The sequence below is a fragment of the Anser anser genome, assembly GCF_964211835.1.
Source record: "Anser anser genome assembly, chromosome: 4".
In the NCBI taxonomy this organism is placed as follows: Eukaryota; Metazoa; Chordata; class Aves; order Anseriformes; family Anatidae; genus Anser; species Anser anser.
This window is the reverse complement of record NC_139724.1, coordinates 20,850,678-20,872,343: the sequence shown is the minus strand read 5'-3', so window position 1 is coordinate 20,872,343 and position 21,666 is coordinate 20,850,678. Positions and strand designations below refer to the sequence as shown.

The 21,666-nt window shown below is 43.5% G+C and overlaps 2 protein-coding genes across 17 annotated transcripts in view; one reads left to right on the top strand and one right to left on the bottom strand.

Moving 5' to 3' along the window:
• Positions 1–5,137, bottom strand: part of CFAP97 (cilia and flagella associated protein 97) — a 29,634-nt gene extending 24,497 nt beyond the window's left edge. For 3 of the 13 annotated variants that reach the window (XM_083834275.1, XM_083834278.1, XM_083834285.1), the window contains exon 1: positions 4,881–5,137. Coding sequence is in view for 4 of the 13 variants with exons in the window: in XM_083834273.1 (XP_083690399.1) it covers positions 2,144–2,202 (59 nt within the window). In the remaining 9 variants the exon portion in view is untranslated. Of the gene's footprint in view, positions 1–1,711; positions 1,835–2,143; positions 2,288–2,821; positions 2,916–3,969; positions 4,116–4,635 lie in introns of those variants that run through there. The other 10 variants (XM_083834273.1, XM_083834280.1, XM_083834279.1 and 7 more) reach the window with 10 other exon arrangements.
• Positions 5,138–5,153: 16 nt separating this feature from the next.
• Positions 5,154–21,666, top strand: part of SNX25 (sorting nexin 25) — a 90,379-nt gene continuing 73,866 nt past the window's right edge. Inside the window, exons 1-3 of one of the 4 annotated variants that reach the window (XM_083834241.1) lie at positions 9,997–14,767; positions 15,389–15,502; positions 19,493–19,577. In XM_083834241.1, the coding sequence (XP_083690367.1) occupies positions 19,556–19,577 (22 nt within the window). In that variant the 5' untranslated portion in view covers positions 9,997–14,767; positions 15,389–15,502; positions 19,493–19,555. Of the gene's footprint in view, positions 5,633–9,279; positions 9,941–9,996; positions 14,768–14,833; positions 15,503–19,492; positions 19,578–21,666 lie in introns of those variants that run through there. The other 3 variants (XM_083834242.1, XM_083834239.1, XM_083834240.1) reach the window with 3 other exon arrangements.

Genomic DNA, 21,666 nt, shown 5'->3' with positions numbered 1-21,666 from the left:
GAGGGCTTGTTTAGCTTATAAGAAAGAAAACAGGAAATTATAAGTCTTAAAACATGTAAAACAGACTGAACTAAAACTTAGTTTGTTCTCAGATACAATCACCAGTGTTTGAGATGAACCAGTGCAGCTGCCTGCAGCCATGTGCCTCGCTGTGCACACCCAGCCCTATTTACCTCCTCTTTAATTCAAGGTTTCATTTTTGCTACCAAGAGCAACGCAGCATGCAAAGGAGGAAGAATCTCTCTCAGGAAACTATTTCACACGAGGGAATTCCCCACTGAAAATTTTGCCACTGCTGCCCCTTTTCCTCTTTTTTTTTTCTCCTCCTTGCCCTGGTTTTCTCTGCTGTATACTCGAAGGAAAAAGCATTTTCTCTGCAGGCTGTAAAATACAGTCTATTAACTCTCAAACCTATGTCAGGTCAGCCCTCAGAAGACCATTCTGACTGTCTACAAACAGAGGCAGGCCCACTGGAGGTGCTCCACAGTACTTTGAATCCTTTAAAAGGATCCCAGCAGAAAGTCTTGAGTCTCCTGCCTACTCCAAGCAAGGATTCAGTTCAGCAAGTGGGCACTAGAAGCTCCTGGAACAGAGTCAATTGCCATCATCTGTTAGAGCAAATGAGAGCACATGACCACCACAGAGCCCTGGATGACCACAGGGCAAAGGCCTTGAAGTTAATGTACAAGAAGGAGAAGAAAAAAAAATAGTTCCACTTGATCAAAAAAAGCCATTCCCCTACTATGAAAAGCCAAAATTTATTGAGGGATGTGGACCTGTAGCTTCAGGACTTCACTCACACACTCTCCCTGCCGCTACATGTTCTTCATTCTGTAATTCATTTCTCCAGCAAAGGTCGCTTGGTTATGTTCCCATCAAACAAAAGGAGTGCAGATGAGTGAGGTGGCCGCAGTTCCTGGTGGAAAGATCTCTCCTGAGCTCTCCTAGAGGCCAAAGGAGGCTCAGGATTGCAAAGGAAAGACACCAGCTCTAGCCACAAGGACGTGCTTGCTGAGGAAACAAGCACAGAGATTTTTTTCTTTAGTGCATCCTAGCAAATGTTGTGGCAAGCGGTTAGTTTAGTTTTGCTCCTTAATAAACCTCATTCTCGTGAGAGGAAAGCCTGGGCTGGAGACTACTGAGCTTAAATGATGGCTGCGATGATGCCTGTGTAACAAGGCCATTGCTGCTGCTTACTGTTGAGAAACCCAGGAAAATCGTCAGCAAACCCTCCAAACCCAGAGGGAACAGAAGCAGCTTAGAATAAAAATAAACAACAAAGAATCATATGCTGTCTGATAAAAACACCAGCAGCTTCTGGCCCTGCTTGTGAACATGGAGAAGTGATGCCACCCACACCTGTGGGCGGAATGCCATACACTGCTCCCCCTACCTGGAAGGGTCCACCGCTTGCAAGATAACAGAGAACAACTCCTCCTTTAATGCAAAACTTGAGCAAATCCACCTCAAAAAGGCCGGGGTTACATGAGACATCACCCTGGTGCACCAGCCTAGGGACTCTCTGTGCATGCCTTCCTTTAGCTGCAAGCATACCACTCAAACACAAGGAAAAATTTTCACCAATATTTGTGCAGTAACTGCCCCGTCATCCCCACCTTGTAACAAACCACCTGTGTCTGTTCTGTGCTCCTGCCTCCTTCACTGCAAACAGTAGAGATACGTGCCAAAAACGCAATATACAGATGCTCACCTGCCACGGCTGGGAAGCCAGAGCTCAAAAGTAAAGCCCAAATAGAGGTCAGGACACTTTCATCCACACGCTGACCATCCGTATCATGCACATGCCATTTAACTCAGCATTTTCTGGACTTGCCCTCTGTGCTGGTCCCAAAAGCAGATGACGGGACCAAAAGGAAGAAACACCTTTTACAAACTAACGACAGAGTTCAGCAATTGGTAAGTCACAACGTACTCCAGAATACCAGAAGCCTGCTCGTGCTCCTATGTTACAGATTTAATATGCTTGGTGACCTAGCTACGCAAACAGCCATGTCATCAGCACTTCCCTGAACACTTGGCATAGATGTGTTTCCACACGGATCAATTAAATGCAAGTTTTATACCCACAATGCACAAAACATCTGCTAAAAACACCTGTTATCACAACTGGGGAAATACGCACACATTTAAAGAGATGCTGACAACATTCTCCACAGCTGCTGAAGATGAGATGTAATTCATGTATTTTCAGTGAGGATGTTTCTATCCACGAGGAAGAAGCGCTGACTGGTACAGGTGAGCAGGGGGAAGTACATCAGTACAGTCTCTAAATCAATACACAAAGAACAGCTTAAACAACTACCACTCGGTCCAAGTATATGCACTTTGCCTCAGAGTGTGTGCAGGGCAAATGAGGTAAAGGCCTCTCGAGATCCTCTCTTGCATTTTATTTTTATGACTTGTTCATTTCTTCAGATGAGAAGCCTTACTATGGCAAAACAGGTAAAATACTGGAACGTAGGGCTGTCTTTTAAATTCATCATGATATGGGTGGGCTTCCTGGGATTCTCTATATTACATTATTAAAATAAAACACTTCAAGATTGCCAAATACCCACCACCAAATCACCACCACACCACCTCTGTCAAGAAAGATAGGGCTTGTTTTAGACCTTTACTATCACCAGTCTTGGTTGAGCATGAGACCAGGAAAGCAAAGAATTAAAAAGCTTTAAAGAGCAGCTCTGGTGGAAGCACTGAGGGTACACCTGTTATCATAACAGCCTGCCCATTTCCCATAAATCTGAGGAGATATTACTGCAACTTTTGAAATCCTCCTTGAAGAAGTACTTATACGTACTGCTGGGTCAAGTCTCTAGGGAGATCGGCCAACTTCAGTTTCAAAGCCTCAACCAACTGTGCAGTCCTGATGACCATCTGAACCCTTGTAAGTCCTAGGCAGAAACACAGGATCCTCTGAATACCCTTTTAACCATGGGAAAGCACAAAAACAAGTAAAAAAACCCACTAGGTCATAAAAAGCTCTAAGCCCACCCCAAAAGGAAGAGTATGTCCCCAAATTCCTTATTGTCTCCTTTTCTGTACTCTCCATTTCACACCATTACAAGAAATATCTAGGCTGAGAAAATACAAAGGAACAATGCAAGCACAACAAGACGACTAAGAAAAAGCATCGAAAGAGCTCAAAGCATTCCAAAAAAATGAGTCCTAAGATTTGAAGACTGATTATTTTATGAACCCGTTCTTCAACTAACATCTGGTGATTAATTTTCTAGTAACGATGACTTCATTTTAGTCTTCAAACAGTTTCTCTAAAGAATTTCACTTTCTGTGCAACTTTTTTCTCCCTCCATTGACAACTCCAGTGACTAGTTGCTACCAAGAAGCTTCCTGTTCAGGAGGAAGAGTTTAACTATCTTTTCCACAGAAGCAATAATGCACAAAACACACTTGATGCTCTATATTGAACACCTCATAACAGGCAAATGCAGAGCTCCAACAAAAATTTTGTACTGCTATTTCTGTTATAATCATTCCAACCTGCAGCTTTTTTGCCTGCCATGTTTCCATGAATGTTGCAAACTTTAACCACAGAATTTATAAATATATAGATGTCCAAATGCAAACACTAAATACTTCTTATATGTTTTATAATATGAAGGGACAAATGTAAGCCTCTGCATACTGTAACAAAAACCAGCTTTTAAAAAATTGGATTCAAGAGAACAACATTGGAAACACTTCAGCAAGGCATTAAAGATAGTTTAAGCTGTAGTTTAGTATGTCTTAGGATATAACATATTTTAAAGTGTTGACTTTCTTAGTATGTTGTGAAAACTCCAGAGCAAACAGGGCTTCACAAGCATGACACACATTGCTGCTTGTTGCACCACCTCGCTGAGACACTTTGGAAGGGTTTCAGTTACTCTGCTTTACTGCAGGGGCCACAGAAATGATAGGCAGGGAAGGCCCAGGATTTACAGTTACCTCTTTTGTGGTTTCCGCACAAATCCATACGGGCCCAAGACGTTTGGTGGCTAGTTATTCTTCCAAACTACTTGGGTCCCATCTTGGGACCCAACATGGAAGAATACAGCCCTGGGAAGGCCAGGAGGAGCTACAATACCATTGTCCTGAGGAAACAGCAAAGATGCAACTTGCAATGATCTACCACGCACGAGGCGAGCTGTTTACAGCAATTACTTCGGTTGACTTAGTTCCTACCAAATAAACCCAACCATTGGTCACTTCATGGACACGTTTTGTACAACACTTCACCAAATTCTGGTCGGGCTTCCCCTGTGCACCCCTCACAGCCTGGTAACTCTGAGGATGGTGCGCATGATGCAGTAACTCCACCGGGAAGGGCCAGTGCTGTGCAGTACCTCAGAAGGAAATCCTCTTCCCCAACCTCCCCGAGGAGCAAGGAGGGCAGGCACCACACAGCAACACGGCACGAAACGCGTTTCAGGACGGCATGACTAAACCCTGGCAGCTCAGCACCAGCAGAAGCCCTCCCAATATAGCACGCACCACGCACTCGAGGGACACCTACATACGTGTCACTCAGGCGGCAACCGAAGTAGTAAGACAGCAAAGCCCCTAATAAAAAAAAAAAAATAAATAACAGCAATAAAGAAACGCGCTTCCCACCTTGTTTGAGCTGGCATTTGAGGGCAAAACTGACCAGAGGCGGGGGAAGGGAAACGCCAGAGGCCCGCTCCCGCTGCACACCCGCTCTCCGGGCACCTTCCTCGGCGAGGAGGCAGCGGCGCCCCCCGGCAGGGACCCCGGAGGCCCGGCCGCCGCCACAGCGGGCCGGCAGCCCTGGGCGAACAACCGCCGCCTCCCCCCGGCTTCGTTGTGGTAACCGCGCAGGAGCCGGGGCGGATACTCACACGGACGGGCGGAGAGAGAGGAGGGGAAGAGGGGAACGACGCAGAGATGCTGCGGCCGCCGTCTCGATGAGCACCTCCTACGCCGCCCGGGCCGGCCCCCTCGCGTCGCCGGGCGGGGAGAGGCGGTGCTTGAGGGGGGCGGGAAGGGAGACGAGTGCCGGGAGGGGTCTCGGTTCCCTTCCCTCCTTCCTCAGCCATTCGGGAGCTGGGGAGCCAGTTGGGGTGCTCGATGAGGGGATGGTGCCCACGCTGAGGTGATGGCGCCCGTGCCGAGGGGATAACGCCCACACTGAGAGGGCGGCACCCGAAGTTAAGGTGATGGCGCCACAAGTTAAGGTGATGGTAACCCAGCTTGAGGAAATGGGGCCTCAGGTTGAGGTGAGGGGGCCCCGTGGTGAGGCAACAGGGTCCCAGCTTCAGGTGATGGTGCCTCGGGTTGAGGTGATGGGGCTCCACGTGGAGGCGATGCTGCCACATGCTGAGGTGGTGGTGGCGGCTCGGGTTGAGGTGACGGTCCCCATGCTGAGGTGATGGTGCTCCTGATTGAGGTGATGAGGTCTCACATTAAGGTGATGGTCTTCCATGTTAAAGGAGACAGATTTGTGGAGCATATGGAAGTACCTGTTTCTACCAGAACACGTCCATCCCTCAAGATTCACCCAGATCTCCACATCCTTGAATCTCACAGTAATTACTGAAGATAAATGGATGAAGCCTTCAGGCAGAGTTTCGTTACTTCTGGCACTGATTAGGTGGGTGGCAACTACCACTAATGATCTGCCACTGTAAGTGGTAGTGACCTGTGTAAGGGTGGGAAAGATTCCAGCTCTTTTGAGGGAGGGCAGTTGAAATAGCAGACCTTGGCATGCCTTTAATAGCAGCAATATGACTTTTTAAGAAAGTAGGAAAGAACTGTGAAAAGAAAGATTCAAAACAAAACAAACAAAAAATGGTCCCATTATTCATTATGAAAGAGATTTAATGACATGATCATGTTTTTTTTGCTGAGCATATTGAATTTTGAGTTGAATCAGGCTGTGCAGCCAAGACAATTGTTGTGTATACGGCCCTATTTAATTTGGCACATGAATATAGACACAGAGTATGTGTATGTATGTGCGCATATATGCAAACACACATTTTAAAATACATATAGGGAACGTGGCAGAATACTACAAGTAAAGAAAGAAAATCTCCCGATAACATAACTGAACTCCTCTGTGTTAACCAGATTCTATTACTACTGCTACAGTGTTTAATGGAGGTTCTTCAACTCACTTGAATTAACTTTTCATATTTCATGATGTATTTCATTCTCATTTTTCATGAACCTTGCTCAGCTCACTGTTGAAATGTTGAATAATCACAACTGCAGTTGAAATCAATGGGAGCTGTATTTGGAAAACACCATGTGCTACAAAACACTAAGCATTCCAAAAATTCTCTGTTATCTCACATTGCACGTTAAGTAGGTACTTTTGCCCTTTGTTTTTCCTGTGCATCAGGTTCCTATTTGCAAAATATACCACTCGTAAAAAGGTATAATGAGAATAAATCAGTTAATATTTGTAAAGTACTCAGCCTAACTTACATATTCTGCAGAAATTCAGGCAACAAAATAAAAAGTACTATTCATATGAGAGCAATTCAACTCATTTTCAGTAAGGGAGGAATGGAGCTTATAAGAAAGGTAGTACGTGATAGTAGTAAATTGCCAACCTCTACAGCAACATGATTTGAACCAGAAAGGCCCACAAAAGACTAAGCAAATGAAAGAAAGCCTTTGCTATAGCATTAAGCTTGTCTAAACATTTTGAAGGTGCAAATTTATAAAAGTTACAAGTTTGCAGTACTGTGAAGGCAAAAGTTGCAAGACTGTCACTTTAAGGACAGATGCAAAACTGAGTTCAGAACACTGGGGCTTGGTGTAGGATATGTTATAGACAAGCTAATTATACTCTTTGCTCAAAGGAGAAAAGCGAAGATGCTGACTCTTCACCCAAATCAGACATAATTTCTGTTTTAAAATGAGATAAAGTCTTCTCTTTGTAGGAAATATATTTGCTGTAATGCTTGAAAAAGGTAGAGTTTGAATAGCTTATCTCACAAACTAATTCCATGATGGATGCAATAGTTATAGAAAGATAATAACGTAATCCCCAGTCCAAAAAAAATCACTTCTGAAGTCCTTTTTGTATTGTATAGAAATGTATTTTATAAAGTACAAAAGGGGGAATTCAAATAACACTGAACTGAACTTGAAAATTGCCACTGATTTGCGTGGAGCTAGGACATCATCTAAAATATTAGGAATTGTATGTCAGGTTGGAAAGTCATAGAATCTTATTAAAAACTAAAAGAAAAACAATCAAAGCTCCCTCTAGCTCTATGGATATACACTTGAACTGATTTTGATATATCTAATTCAGGGTATGATGTGTAAATCCTAACTAAAATTGGTAGGATTACTCATTCAGACAAGAACTGGTTTTGTGCGTAAGCACTGCAGGACTAAACCTTCACTGTAGTTAGGTTTATTTTTTTATCTTCCTCTCCACTTCTGAGAATTAATACTCTGATGAGAAAATAATCTCTGTTTACACAGAACTAACAGCATTACAAGCTCTGCTTCAGGTTAATTTAAAAATTTAATTCCCCTAAGTAGTTTTGACAGAGGCCCAGGCAGTTTCCTGAATGCATTTGCTGTAGAAGGCCTCTCCACAGTCTGTCTTGTTTCTTGTGTGGCTCTTTCTTGAGATCCCAGAATAGATGTTGAACTCAGTCCAGAGCCTCATATTTTCTGAACTCTGAGGAATTAAGTGTGTGCTGGGAGTTGGATCTCTGCTTTTTGTTTTCTACCTGATGAGAGTAAAATAACATTACAGGAAACCTTCTGGCATGTTGGGCCTTCTCCAAAAGCTCTTGGACTCTGCAAGAATCTCTCTGTTGGTCATAATGACCAGAGATGTTGAAAGAACCTTGTACCTCAAGCCCTTTGGTGCAGCATCGGGATGCTTTGGCACTGTCATTGCAGTAGTGTTTTCACTTTCTGTATATGATGATTTTCACCTTTAATCACATTAGACACATTACTCAAGTAATCACTTTTGGACACCCTGGATGGTCTGAGCTAGTCCTTAAATGAGCTTTGTGCAATTTAATATCCACTAAATAGAATAAACTGTACAATAAAACTATATTTAAGCTACCGTAAAGGATCAGCTTAAGGAGCAGAGCCTCTTTTGGTCACTGACTGAAATGGGAGCTGAAATTGCTACAAAACTACTTCACTATTTTGAGAGGAAATAGATTTCTGTGCAAAACTCTAAAAGGAAAAGGCATGTATATATGGAGACAAACAATCTGATACACAAGTCAGGCTGTCCTGTGGGTTAGGTTAGAACTAGCTTAGAAAATACTGTGTATTGTCCATGTTTCCATTACAGTTCTGTGCCATAAACTGAGCCCTAAACCATCTCTGGAGTGCAATGTTAGGGCCATAACTAAATATTCCAGCTCTTGGCCTTGACTTGCTCAATATCTCAGAAGCACTGGAAAGTTCAGAGCTTAGTTTTAAAATGGTTGCTTGTGCTCTTGAGATTATACAGAAACCTAAGCATTCACAAGATTAGGGCTTTGGCGTTCACCCCTTTTTTCATACGAATTTTATCATTAATCTCATAGAAGTAACTACTGAATGTGAATAAATAAGTGTCTCCAACCTCAGCACCAACACCAGTTGTTTAAAAGACAATTCAGGGCTCTTTGACACACCAAGCCCATCGAAATAGTGACAGTCTGAAACCAAAAGCATTTTGCAGAAGTCTCAATACTTCTAAACACTTCTACAGCACTTAACTTTAGCGAGATGTCTCCCCTCAAAACAAAGCCCATGAGTACGTGCTTGTGTTCACTCTTGTGGAGTTGGCTTCCTGAAGGCCTTGCAGTTTGCTCCTGCTGTAAAGAGCCCCAGGCCTCGTGCTCTGGCTGTGGCTGGTGGCTACTACGAGTCAACAGGAGCTGTAAGCGCACCCTGCCTATAGCAAAGTAAATGTGTGTGCGCAGCACGGCACGAATATGGCAAGGCTTTTGCCACGCGAGGAGTTTTTTGGACCAGGTGCTGTGCTACGAGCAGTCGCAGATCACCAGAAGGAGTGTGGCGGCGGGCCTCCCTTGGGGCAGAGGGGCCGTTCAGCGGGATCGCTAACGTCCCATTTCACTATTCCACCACTGTTTTACGTCCGAAATCCAGTTATTTAGGGGCAGGTGCCGACGCGAGGACGGCTGAAGAGGGGCTCTGGGTGTCGTACACCTCCTCCCGGCCTCTGTGGGGCCTCCCGGCCGGCCGGCCTCCCTCCCTCCCTCCCGGCCCCGCCTCCGCCTCCTCCCCCTGCCGGCCGCCGGGAGGCGCGGCGGGGGCGCCCGCCAGGAAGCGGCCGAGCCGTGCCGAGAGCCGAGCCGAGCCGTGCCGCGCCGCCGCCGGGCATGAGCTCCGGCTCCCCCGGCGGCCGCAGCGGTGCCAGTGGCGGCGGCGGGCGGCGGAGGCCGAAGGGGAGGCGGAGGAGGAGGCGGAGGAGAAGGAGAGGGGCCCCGGCAGCGGCCGCCTTGGCGGGGGGCTGCGGCGGCTAGCGGGAGATGCGCTGCGTGCCCGCGGCGCCCCGAGCAGCATGTTCCCCGCTGCCGACAGCGCTAGCGGCACGGCCGGGCAGCCCGAGGCGCCGGGGGTCGCCGCCGCCGCCCCCCCTCCGTGCTCGCACAGCAGCCGCAGCGGCGAGGAGGAGGAGGAGGCGGCTGAAGACGAAGAGGACGGGGACCCCGGCGCGTCCCGCTTCGTGCTGGCGGCGGGGCTGGCGCTGCTGGCCGTGTCCGTCGCCTACCTGGGCCGGCAGGAGGCGGGGGGCTGCGGGCCGCTCTGCCTGGCCCTGCCGCTGCTCCGCCTCGCCCTCTACGCGGGCTGCGCCGCCGCCGCCGCCGCGCTGGGCGCCCTGCTCGGCCTGCTCTGCCGCCGCCGCCTGCCCCCGCCGGGCTTCCCCGCCGCTCCCCGCCCGCGGCTGCCGGCGGTAAGTGGCGCCCCGGGACCCCCCCGAGCCTCGGGGAGAAGTTGGGCGCGGAGCCGGGGCGGGACCCGGCCCCGAGGGGGCTCCGCTCCGAGGGGGCTCCGCTCCTCGCGGCTGCTGCTGGCGGAGTGCCGTCAGCGGGGGTGCGCGAGGGGGGACCCCGAAGCCTGGTGGCGTTGGGCAGCGCCGCGGGAATGCCCTTGGGGCAGTGCCAGGGCGCTCTCGGAGCGGCTCGGACCTCTGTGCAAAGATAAACCCGTTTTCCGTACTTCTAGGCGGTACCGATTCGTTCTCACGACCTCTTCGTAGCTGGCTGTTAGCAGTGTTTTTCACTCTCTTCCGAGCGGTGCTGATGGCACAAGGGTTTGGGAGTCCAGGTAGAAGAGCTAGGCAAAATAACTTTGTTCCCATCCACTCCAGTCTCTCCAGAGCTATTCCTAAACCAGGCTTGGAAAACTGCTGCCGGAAACGAGGACCTGCTCGCCCTGTGCTCCGCACACCGGTCACAGGGATGTGGTGTTTGCCATCGCAGCGGGGGCTCCAGTACGGTGTCCCCGTCTGCTCACCCGTGAGCCGTGGACCTCAGCGGGGTGTTAGCAGGTGAAGTGCTCGGCAGCAGACAGCACCGCCCAAGTGCTGTTTCGCTTTGACGGTGTCACACGAGGTATCTGAGAGCACTTTGGGAAGAAAAATGGGGCATGGTTTGCGCCACCTCGACGTACAGGCTAGCTGCGTCTCGTTATGCCTGGTACATGCCTTGTTCTTGTCAGCAGCAGGTACATAACTTGTGCTGTCGCTTGTGTAGGGCTGCAGCTGATGCAGCCGAACTTGCAGAAAGCACAGGGTGCTGACAGGGCAGAGAACCTGTTAGACATCGCTCGCTGGTGTAGTTGGCCATCTTTCCATCTTGCCAATCAGCTCAGCTAACGAACTGCAGCCGTGCTTTATTTCTTCATCCTTTGACTGGTGGAGGGAAGGAGACTGTGTTTGTGAGTACGTTTTTCCAGGCCTGTGTTTAAGGGAAGCTGGCAGAACGTTGCTGTCAGTAGACAGGATGGTTTGGCTGGGGGTTGGTGACTTCAGCGAATAGTACAGCTTGCAGAGGGGTGTTTACAATCCAGTTGTGGCAGTGGGTGCATGTTATACTGGTTTTGGCCTCAGGGTAGGAGATTAGGAGGCAAATGAACGGGAGAAGAAGAAAATTAGAAGATGTTATGCAGAAAGTCAGCAAATGATAGGCAGAAGGTACCTGTCCTGTGTGTAGTGTTAAGTGAGCACAGCAAAGGATGGTTCTGCTGGTTTTTGTTGTAGCAATGTGCATTAGGTTCCTAAGGAGTCCTGGTTAGTAAGGGACTGTTTGTTTTTGCATTTTACCATTCAGCTGCCTTAAAACAGAAGAGAAAAATGCATCATTAATAAATCTCTTCAGATTTGTAGATTTGCATGTTTAAGCAGTAGTGTTATGGTTCCAGTGACATTTATGTGCTGGCATCCTTAGCTGAACATCTTTGTGTGTATTAAGTCACTTTTAAGAGAACAAATTGTATATGTACTGCAAAGAACCTTTCCATAAACTTAATAACTGAAATCTCCCCACTGCTGCAATGAGGAGCAGCCTTGCAGATTTGCGAAATGGACAAACAGTGAAAAATCAGTTTAATTTGGGAAGCCCAGCGTTGAAGGAAAAAAAAATAAAGTGAATTTATAACTCTTCTCCCCGCTCCCCTTCCTTTGTGAAGAACACAGTGCATGAGCCCACTGAACAGGAGTGAAAGTAGAAATGTCCAGAGACAAATGCAGTCGTTTCAATTACTGTGCCCTCTGTGAACGTTGTTTTTGTGGTCTGCTACCGCCTGTTTCTCTTTGTTTTTCTCTGCCTGTGTCCATCCATTGGATTCGTCTGTATAGGTAGTGCATGCCTGCTCTTGTTTTGCATGGTCTAGTACGTGGTGTTTGGATTTGTTGGAGCTCTGCGGTGTGTGTTGGTTATTTCAGAGCAGAATTGAAATCTTGTGTTTGAAAGTCTCTGCCAAAGCAGCACTACCAACTCCAGCCTTCCTTCTGGGATTGTTTATTTACTCTCCCCCGATCCAGTTAAAAACTTTTCTTTCTTCCCTCCCTGCGCTGTTATCAAAATTTAATCTCCCTGTATGAAAGGAAGGGATTGTCTAAAAAGGAGTGAGGTATTTTACCCTTTTCAGAAGCTATAGTTCCAGGCGTCTTGCTTGGGTTTCTCATGCCTTCAGTGTACAGGTCTGATTTATATATATATACATACATATTTTTTTGACACAAAATGGCTTAAAGTCTCCCAAGCTCCTTGAAGTACTTCTTCTGAACATCATTTTGTGTATGTTTAGCAATTTTCCTGATTGGTGCTTCAGCAACATGTAGGTGGAGAAAATAATAATGTCTGGATAAGCAGCATATAGAAAAGTAGGCCATCCACTGAGATTTTTATTTGCAAGTATCTGTTGTACGTTTATTTAAAAAAAAAAAGTAGGTTAATCTTTTTATTATACATCCTATTCTTCTTCTGCCTTCTTATTATCATTCAGTTGTTACTTTCCCATTTTCATGGAGCCTTATGATGTTTATTGTCTCTTCTGGGAGCTGGTAGCAGGGAGACAGTGAAGCTAGGATTCCTTGAACCTTATCGCATCTTTCGTCCTTCAAGAGTAGGAAAGAACCCTATGTTGGTGTAATGCTTTTTTTTTTTTTTTTGGGAGGGGGGGTGTCTTACAGATAGAATCTTCTTTTGCATTTGTTATACGTATGTGAGCTCGAGGCAGATATGCTCATTTATCATTCTTTGAATGATTTTCATACTGGGGTTAACATGAGGGAAAAAAAAGCATATGGTGATAAATATTTACTCTAGTGGGAGTCAGGCTCAGCTCTTGGAAAGTGAGTGGGAGTACTCAATCGACTTCAAAGGGACTTGGATTGAGCTCTTTATGCTGTGCTGAAAAATCAGAGTTTTTTGTTAAGTTCTCTATTCTACAGGTACTTACAGTGCGGGTTTAGTGCTGTTGAATTTCATGAATCTGTTCGTGCCAGTGGATAATGCAGGTGAGGAAGGGCAATACTGTAAGTCTGGACTTAGCAATGTGTATTCCTTTCTTTATCGTGCTTGAATTTGCTTCTAGTGAAACCCATCCTTCCAAATACGAAGCTTTGCTTTGTCCTAAATGGTGTTTTTCCCCTTTGAGACTTGAAAGGTGAAGACTTCTGTTAAAATTGGGTATCTCAGTAAGGGCATCTGAAACCTGCTGAGAACTGCAAAGAAAGGTATGCAATTTATATTCTCACGATGAAGTGCATTTTCAACGTAGTCTATCTCTATGTGAGAGCTCTGATCCCAAGGTATAGCTGGGCAGTGTTCTAGATTCCCCACAAAGCTTGTTTTTTCCCTGTATCCTTTTAATACTTTTACTTGAAAGAGAATGGAAGAGTGATGTATAGTCAAATCATAATTTTAATTCTTCGTTCACATACCTGCAGGAATTAATAATATTGGCAAATAGTTCCTATTCATACTTAAACAGTAAAAATCAAATGACACTGAAATTGTACGCTACATTATTAGGTATTTTTCAGCACTGTTCAGGAGCCGTTCTAGGACCAGATGATTTGTGGCAGAGGAGGACAGCAAGATGCAAGACAGCAGAAAGGCATGGCAAACCAACAGCACTTTAGTTAAAATGTGTAAGTCCCAAAGGAGATTTTCACCTCTCAAGTATGAGCAGATGTGCTAACACCAAAGATTGCTCTGGAAGGGACTTGTTACATGCCACCTTTTTTAATTCAAGCTTGTTCCCTGCACTGCTGTCAGTTTGTGTAGTTGTAGGGGGGAGATGGCTTTGACTTCTATGAAGAGTCACATTAACTGTGGCAGTGGGAAGGAGAACACGTTTTCCCACATTTCCAGTGTGAGTCGTGACTTCACCAAAAAAAACTGGCAGGACAGAGTTTTCTTTGCAGTATTTTGACTCTGATTCAAAGCAAAGTCTCTAAGTAACGTGGTTGGTTTATCAACTGCATTTAAGTAATGCAAACAACAAGGAGTTCTTTATTAGATTCAGGTGCTGCATTATAAATGCAGATTAAATGAATGATACTCTCTATAGAGAATGAGCCACCTGGTTTGCCTCGCAGCAGTAACAGAAAATAAAAAAATGTTGCTGGCTTTTGTTTTGTTTTCAGCAAAAAGTGCAGTGATTCTAATGTCCTGCTTTTAGTTTCCTGTGATTGCCAACGGTTCTGAGTGTTTCTCTAAAATTCAGCTCCTGACATATTCAATTACTCTTGGTTGATTCTGTTTAGTAGCTCTCCAATTTTAGAAATGTTTTGCTCTTAAGTTTTGGCCACTTATGGGGACTTCTGTGACAATGTTTTATTGTCCTAAAGGCTTGTTCCATCACTGAATGTGGATTTTTCCTGAATCTGGCATTAAAACGAAGGTGCAGGTAAAACATTCCTCTTTGGGTCAGGTAATCACCGAAACCTCTGCATCCTGGAAGATAGGACTGTTTTCATTTATATCACAGAAGAATGAATAGTGAGATGATGGGAAATGGTCTGTGTGTGATCTTCTCTTTTCCAGGAACATAAGGGAGGCAGAGTGTTGCATCGTGACTGAAGTAGTATTTACTACTGTAAGGAAACATCTGTCAGGCTCACTTAAAGCTGAATTGACGGAGAATTAAGTAAAGTATTATCTGAAGCTGTAACTCTCTATCATAGAAGTCCAGTCTGATGTTGATGTATGCTATACAAAGAGAAGAAGAAAGTTAATAGGGTAGCAGGGGATGGAGCAAGCAGTGATGAGTAAGTAATTGGAGAGTTCTTGTCTGCTGCACTAGATGTAGTCTTTGCCTCATAGAGCACAGGTTAAACATGTGCAGCATGCGTTTATATTGTGTGGCCTGAGCGCTGTTTTAGTTTTGTTGTAATTGATTTAATGTAATAGAAATAATTGTTAATTTTTCTCTGCTTCTGGCTTTAATTCCATGGCAGAGTAAGGAAGTGTGTGGCTTGCCTGTGCCGTGTGTCTGTCTGTCGTGGTTTAAGGATTGCATTTGATGACTGAGTGTTGCGGGTTGATTTATCGATAGTGCCAGGTGTTTCTGTCTTCTCTCAGAATAACCATTTATATAGTGTATTTGTTGAAATACCTTCTTAATTATTATTTTTCCTTTTGAAGCTAATTTTAAGTTACCTAAATTGTTTTAAACCTATAAATGACATTAACTTTATTTTTGCTTCTGTAGGAGATTGAGCCTGAAAATTTGTGTTAAGTTCAATGCCAGTCTTTTTTTTTTTTTCTTTTCCTGGGCCTTTCAAACTTTTGTTGTCTGCATCTTAAATCATTCTCAAAAGTATCGAACAATGAGTATTATTCAGAAGTCTCCAGGAAATACACACATCCTTTTTTTTTTCTTTCTCCAGGCCATAAACAAAGGCAAGTTCAGGGAAAACTTAAACTGTTCCAGGAAGCAGACGTCCCTACTTGTTAGCAACTTCATTCTTTGCGCCTTCTTTCCAAATGTGTTCCCCCCACTTGTAAGTCATTTTGTCAAATCTTAAATAAATTTCAGGCTGGTTTCTCTCATTCCTCTTTGTCAGTAACCTCAGTAACCAAAACTGGGCTTCAGTCTTACAAGTCAGGAGTAGTGGGAACATACTGGGTTTTAAGAACAGCTAGGCTAGAGCTTTGGACTAAGTTAAATCCATTTATGAACACGTTTGGTTCAGTAAGGGTTATGCCAACTGTTTCATGAAACGTAGCACTGTTTTCTTGTAGATGAGTGGCATGAAGAAAAATGTGAAAACATCCAAGTCGAGGCTTTCTAACTGAACCTGTTCTCTGTGAGATGAGACATCTGCATGCATTCTCCCATCTGACTTGAGGCAGGTGGGAAGAAAACCTTCCAGTGAAATCTGCTGGATTTTTCATTCTCTCAGTTGATAAAGCTGAGTTTGGAATGTGAATTTTCTGAAATCCTTCTGTTATCACAGGTGCTGTACACCCATGTTAGCAGGCTGTCACTGCTGTTTTTAAGGTGGCTGTTGCCATATGTTGTCCAACTCAGGGTGCCTGTTTATTTAGCTGATTCATCTTTATTCTCACAGACACAGACATTTTCAAAAACAGTGCTAAGCTATTAAGTTTTAATAGATTTTGCTAAATGCAAGTTGATATGACTGAAAGAAAAAACAGGTTCGATCGGCTGTTTTAGAAAAGGCAACTTAAGATCTGGTCCATTCTCAGGCATGAAATTAAGTTCACAGATCTGACGGATCATCCTGAATCATAGAATAATCCAGGTTGGAAGGAACCTCAGGAAGTCACCTAATCCAACCTCCTCCTCGAAGTGGGTCCAACTAGAAAAGGTTGCTCAGTGCCTTGTCCTTTTCAGTTTTGAATATCTCCAAGGATGGAGGCTCCACGGTCTTCCAGGCCTGCTGTTCTGGTATTTGACCAGCCTTGTGATTAAAGTAATTTTACCTTATATTTGATTGGAATTTCCCGTGTCACAGCCTCTGTCCTTTGCCCCTTGTCCCATACAGCTGCAAAAAAGTGTGGCTCCTTCTCTTTACCCTCATCTGGTGGTTGAAGACAGCAGTAGGTCTCCCTTTAACTATTTCTTCTTAAGCCTGAACAAACGCAACTAACCTCACTTCAGCACGTTTAAATGCTTGAGTTTATTGATATGTTAGATTCTTACCTGTCCTTGAAAATTTGCTTTTAAACAAAGTCAAAGATAGGTTTCTTTCTTGCTCTGTAATTTTCTCTGACTGTTCATGTCATTGTATGCAATGCCTGGAATGGTATGGAAAATTTCTCAGAAAAGCCAATATGCTGTGCATCTTTTTTTTTTTTTTTTCTCTTCGGTAGTTACATTTGTGTAACTGCAAAATCACCACTGCTAATGGTCATGTTTGCTTCTTACCTTTAAAATTCTTTTTAATCATTTGTCTTGAACTTTCTCATTTTAAACAATGCTGTTAGCAGCTTCTCGTTTAAAATAAATAGTGCCTTTTAGAAATCAAATGTACCAACTTCAGAGAGCACTGCCAATGAAATATTCTAGCAAACTGAAACTTGAGTTTGTATCTCAGTGAAGTGCTGCCTGCTAAATACTGAGGCAATGGTCATGTTTTGTTCTCGACCTGAGTGTTCAAGACTGAAATGTTAAAAAAAATCAAGTGATGTAGGAAGCTTGCCTTGTGGAATTGTGTATATTGCTTCGTGCTGTTGCGTTGTGGAATGAGCTAGTTACAATTGTGGAGCCCCTCTTAAAACGTTTGTTTTGTGTTCTTTCTCTGCTGTAGAGAAGTCCGGAATTGAGAGGCTGGTAAGGAGGCAAAAGTAGAGTTCAGCATTTATAATTTTCTTATCTCAGTTGGAGTTTTGAAACTAGTTTTGAAGTGAGTAATCTGCCCAGTGCCTCAAGAGTGTACTTACTGATGCTGCAGGCTGGAAAAAACACTTACTGCAAGCTGTGCACAAATGGGGAGTGTTGATGTCTAAGTTGGGGGTTTGAGGTTGCTGACCTCTGTGCAGTTAGGGCTCAGGTTAGCAGAAAGGTTAATCCTGTAGTGTACCCAAAGCTAGCATAAGTATTAGAGAAGATTGAGTATGCTCAGCATTTAGCTTCAGTCTGGGTTGTGGCCTCATGCTTAGGAGCTAGCTTTACGGAAAGACCTGAGCAACTTTGCTCAGCGGAGCTCTCTGAATCCTTTTTTCTTTTCCTTTTTCTTTCCTTTACCCCCCAGAATGTATTAGGGATGTTTAATGTATCTGCGAGTCTCTCCCTTCTCTTTTAAATTTGTGTGGTTATCAATCATCTTACATCATGCTGCAAATAAAGGAGAAAAATCCTGAAGCACTTGTATGACTAGCAGTAAATCAGCTTGGCGTGGAGGAAGCACGATAAAATAAGCAGTCAGATGTGGTGTGCTGGAGTCTTACAAACGCTACTCTTGATTGTTCTTTCCAAACATAAAAATACTTTTGGGGACCATTTAGGTGGGTACGGCTTAAGCTTTTAGTACCAGCACCATGTTCAGGTAAAAGGGGGCCATGGAAATCTGGTGGTTCATTAATTGGATGGTCCTCTCTTCATTTTAAACAGTTTTTAGCATTGAAACAGTAGTTAAGGAGGGGTAAGAAGGGCTGCGAGTGGAGGCATGCTGAAGTCTTGCTGCTCTTGCCATTGGTACTCTTGTCAAGAGGGGAGAAAAATGGCTATGAGACAGCAGCAGTGACTGGAAGAAGCCTAGAGGGTGTTTTTTGGCTCACCCAGATGCTGGAAGAAATTAACTGTGGGTGAAAGGAGGACTCTGGCAGCCTGGAAAGTGTCTGTGGAAATGGTGTGTGTTAGGTGCGAGAATCTCTGAACGGCTTCATTTTGTCGTTGTGCTGAGACCCCTTCACCTATGCCTCATTAGATGTGTTTTATACTGGACTGCGTGCATCCATCTGCTGTAGAAGGAGAACATTACACCAAAATACACTGAGTAGTAAACTGCAAATCAGCTGAAATAATGGCATCATACCTTTAAAAACAGTAAAGGGTGTTTTTACTTAACCCCTCCTTGAAGTTGATACTGCTTCCTTTTTCTCTGCTTGGTGTATGTTGGAGTCATTGGTCACTTTGGAAGTGCCATCTCCTCACAGTGGAGCTGTGCTCTTTTTTTCTTCTTACATAAAGAAGTGAATTGGTGTAGCCGGACAGCTGCCTCTTAACTCCCCTTCCCCAGTTGTCTGCCACCACCAATTTTAGTTAGTTACATCTCTGAGTTTGAATTCCCATCAAGAGGAGTGAAATAAGCTGAGTGGTGGCAGGGACAAATTTCTATTTCTGACGTTAATTATACCCCTTTCTATATAGGGACAGCATGAATCACAGAATTCTATCTACACCCTGAAAAATGTTTCTTCGTCCACCCACCTGTTTGGACACTAATGCTTCAATACAGACAAATGTTTGTATTGTACATCAGCGTAAAATGCAGTGGCCAGACATGTTTTTGAAGGAAGAAGCCCAAAAGAATGTGAATTAAAATTATTCTAAGAGAGCTAATGGCTTCAATTTTATTTTAAAAGTGGTTTATGAGGCTAAATGAAAGCCCATGATGGCAGTAGGCTGTAAACATTTATCTGCTATTGACGTCTCTCTCTGACATCTTCCAAAGGTGTGAAAGTACCGAGTGTAGGATTTTCAGTTGTTCTATTAAATGCATGTCCTGTGCTCAGTTGCATTGAGTTTCAAATGGATGCAGTTCCCTTCTACAAACAAAGCAACCTTAAGATGATCCGTCAAGTTGTAGAATGTGCAATACCCAACAACGGGCATCCGTGTGTGCTTAGTGTACAATGTATGGTGTATGTATAGAAAACTGACACTCATGTGTTTTAATCATTTGGAGTGCCAATATCTATATTAAAAATAAAAATAATACACTCTTACCACCTTGAATTCCAGTTCTGTTTTTGTCGTTCTTGATTTATTCCTTCTTCTTATGAATGTTCTCTTTGAATTTCAGAGTAATTGGCCTGGGAGCTGCCATGATTCAGTTCCGTCAAGGAGAGTAGTCATTTCTCACAACATGGATAAAGCACTGAAAGAAGGTGAGTCCTAACTTGCACAAAGGAGCATTAGATCCTGTATCTCTCTTGTGCTCTTACCAAACTATGGCTGCAGAATATGCCAGGATTTTAGAATGTGACCCTGGATTCTTATTCCTTGATAAATAAATAAAATCAAGTCTTGGTCTTGCCAAGAGATCCGATGCAGTAGGTAACATGATGTTGTTTTTGCAGTTTAGCTGACATCTTGTTATTTTAGCTTCTGGTTTTCACAGAAATATGTGGAAATTATGTGAAAATTGAGTCCTTTATACATAAAACAAAAAACCTAACGTTTCAAAGATTCGATCAGGTATCTCTGAACTGATAAAATCTAGACACTTGTAATCAGTCTTCCCATTTAGTCAAATTCTTGTCATGAAAACAATCTGAAATATCATCTGTACTTCTGGCTGCTATGGTATATGAAATCTGTGGATCACCAGTGCAATCCTTGGCTTTAGGTTGTGAAATGGGAACTATGGGTCATATAAATTCAAAATAGTTTTATATTTTTTTTAAGAAAGAACTGCTATTTCCACACATGTTTTTCAACTGACTCCTGACTATAAAATATTGTGGAACCTGAAGTTCTACAATAAAGTTGAAGATGAGTTTGAAGCAAGTTTTTTTTTTTAATTTGTTACTGTAAATGTTTTGCTAGGTTGGAACTTAGAGAGGATTTGTGGGGAAAAAGCTTGTATATTAAGAGAAGAACATGCATATCCATTTGCATCCTGTAGTTTTAAAAATATATTTCTAAAATTTTGTGCAACTTGGGTGTTTTGTAAATATTTCATCTTTCTTTTGTTTTTTTGAGATTTCTTTGCAGGAAAGTTTTTTTGTTACCTTTTCTGCATCCTAAGCTTGTATTTTACAGTTACTCTGTTTTAAACAAGCTGGTTTGGTTGTCTTAGAAAACTTCTTAGAATGTGTGATGTTACTAAAGTTATTTTTACGAACAACTGTTATCAAGATATGTAGCTAAAACATAAAATTGGAACAGGTTACTTACTATTTCATGTTTCAGTGAAGGTGAACTGTTATAAAATATCATTTGTTAGCAGCAACATTTCCACCTGGAATCTGTCAGATTATTGGATTCCCAATGACATGAAATGGATGTAAGGTCTAAACATTGCATTAAGAAAGAAGCACAGACAAGTTATTTGCTGTATTGTCCCATGCTTAATGTACGTTTGGATAACCCACAGTGGAATTTGAAAAGAAGCCTTCAAATTATCAGCGCAGAATCAGAGGTAGAGGGGCTGTTTGGGGAGAGACCAGAGGCACTGTGGGTCACTGGGGGGGGGGAAAGCATTTTGTTACACTTTCCTCCTGCTGCTTGCATAGAAGAGAAACAGCTTCTGCATTTTTGACAACATGGCAGCTGCTGTCATCTGAGGTTATTTATTCATTAGGTTGTTCAATTGGGTTCATAAGTCCATCCTTACTCAGTCAGGCTGCAAGTAAGTTAACAATATACTCGTGATTCATTTTTCAGAGCTGAGACGCTACTGTTGTGACAACTTACTTAACTGCTATTTCTTTTCAGAACAGCTTTTACCTTCCATTCACGCTCTGAATTTTGGAGAGCAAACTTGTCAGATTGGTTGTACTTCTTCCAGGCCTGGTTAAATGACTAATAAAACCAGCTTGTTCTCTGTTATGCAGTTTAACAAGGATGAGACTTCTCACTCTACCACAAGTAGATTCAAGCAAGCATTTTTTCCCCCAAAGCGTTTAAGTCAGCTCACATTTGAGGTACTAAATGAATTCAAAAAAAGAAACATTTTACTTTTTTATTATACTAAAGCAGTCAGTCTCTCTGAAAACAGACAGGATACATTCCTTGCCCTGTGACAGTTCTGAAATACGTAATTATTTTAATACTATTAACACCCTTTTTTAACAAGCTTGTAGTTAAAAAACAAACAAAAAAACCCCACAACTAGTGATATAAAAATAAAAAACCATATCCTACATTTATTTCTGTTTCATTAGTGTCATATGCTAATGTCAGTCAATCTCACAGTGATGAGTATTAAAGTATTTGTGAACCCTAGGAATTTTTGCCAACTTCTTGCTCTCC